The 1,521-nt window shown below is 76.1% G+C and overlaps 1 protein-coding gene across 1 annotated transcript in view; it reads left to right on the top strand.

Moving 5' to 3' along the window:
- Positions 1-63: 63 nt before the first annotated feature.
- STAT6 (signal transducer and activator of transcription 6) overlaps positions 64-1,521 on the top strand; it is a 10,607-nt gene continuing 9,149 nt past the window's right edge. The window contains exons 1-2 of the mRNA XM_027908809.1: positions 64-69; positions 344-993. Coding sequence (XP_027764610.1) covers positions 64-69; positions 344-993 — 656 coding nt within the window. The remainder of the gene's footprint in view (positions 70-343; positions 994-1,521) is intronic.

The raw sequence follows: 1,521 nt of genomic DNA, 5'->3' as shown, positions 1-1,521 counted from the left end.
CCGCGCGCGGACGGGGAAGGGGGGGGCGCGCGTGGCGTTTGGGGGGGTGGGGGGAGACAACGCATGCGCGTGCGGAGCCGGGGCTGCGCCCCCCGGTGGGTGTGGGCAGGGTCGGGGGGTCCGGGCGGGGGTCCCGCATCGGTGCGGTACGGGCGGGGGTCCGCTGTGATGCGGGGACAGCGCTGCGCTGGGGGCCAGGCACGGGCGGGGCAACGGGACCCTCGCTGTGCCCCCCATCCATCCCCGCGGGGGGCGAGGCAGCAGAGCTCACGGCCGGGGTGCCAGAGCAGCGACCCCCACCTTGGGGGTCCCCGTTCATTCTGTATCCCCCACTCCCCCAAAGCCTCCAAAAGCGACCGGCGGAGCGGGGCGATTCTGGTTCCTCCCACGCGTGGACTCCGGCCAGCGCTCCGCAGCCCTCTCCCCCTCCGGCACCGCTCTGGACTGGAGGTTGGCGGGGCCGGAAAGCCCCTTCCCGGTCCCGAAGCGCCCCGGCGGGGACCCGGCCTCCCGGGGAGTCCCGGTGCGGAGTGGCCGAGTCGCGCTCACGGGGCCGCCGGGCGCGATTGATGCTCGGAACGGCAGCGCGGAGAGTTCAGCGGCGCCGCGACGGGAGGAGCGGGGGGGAACGCGGGGACGCCTCCCGCGGGGCTGCGGCCCCCGGGGTTCCGGTGGCGTCCCTGCCTCAGCCCCGGCCCCGCATCCCCCGCAGCGGCAGCCCCGGCCCCGCATCGCCCGGTGCGCCCCGGTGGCACCGGCAGTGCGGCAGCGCCCCCTGGCGGCTCCGGTGTGGCCCTGCCCGGTGCGGTCCCTCCGAGCAATTGGCCCGTCCGGTCCCCGCGTGGGACCCCCCGAGCAGCGCCCCCCGCCAATCACCCCTTTCCCAGCCACGGTTCCCGTCCTCGGGCCGGTACCGGCGAGCAGGAACGGGCACAGCCCGGGACCGGCCGCGGGCTTGGACCCCGGGACGAGGACCGGGGCTCGAATCGGGGGGTACAGGTGCATCCCGGGACCACCGGCCCGGCCCCGGCGCACCCGCCCACGGCGCGGACACGGGACCGGGGATGCCCCGGTGCGGGAAACCCGCGGGGATGGGCGGGGGAGCTTGGAAGGGCAGCGAGGGGGAACCTGAAGAGGGCAGGAGCAGGGACGGGTGTCAGAGATGGGGCAGGGAGGGCACGAGTGAGCGGGGCTGAATGGGACAGGTGTGGGAGCAGATGGGGCGGGCGTGGAATCACCGGGGAGGGGGGGAGGGGAATACGGGGTAAGAGTGGGGTCGTGAGTGGAGGCACGAGTGGGGAGATATGGAGCAAGAGTGTAGTCGCGAGTGGGTGAGGGCCGATACGGGGGGGGTGTGGGGCCACAGCCCCTCGGTGCGGAGGTGCGGGGGTCTCAGGTCCCGCCGAGGCTCGTGGCGGTCCCGGTGCCGGTGCCCTCCCGCCCCTCCCGCAGGTCTCCTCCCTCTTCCTGTGCTCGGCGCTTCCCGGCGGAGCGGGGACCGGCCGCGCCCGCCGCCGCCAT

Source organism: Empidonax traillii, unplaced genomic scaffold (assembly GCF_003031625.1).
Source record: "Empidonax traillii isolate 1590-97213 ecotype Southwest subspecies unplaced genomic scaffold, ASM303162v1 scaffold1851:size166798, whole genome shotgun sequence".
NCBI lineage: Eukaryota > Metazoa > Chordata > Aves > Passeriformes > Tyrannidae > Empidonax > Empidonax traillii.
This window is presented reverse-complemented; position numbering and strand designations above follow the sequence as displayed.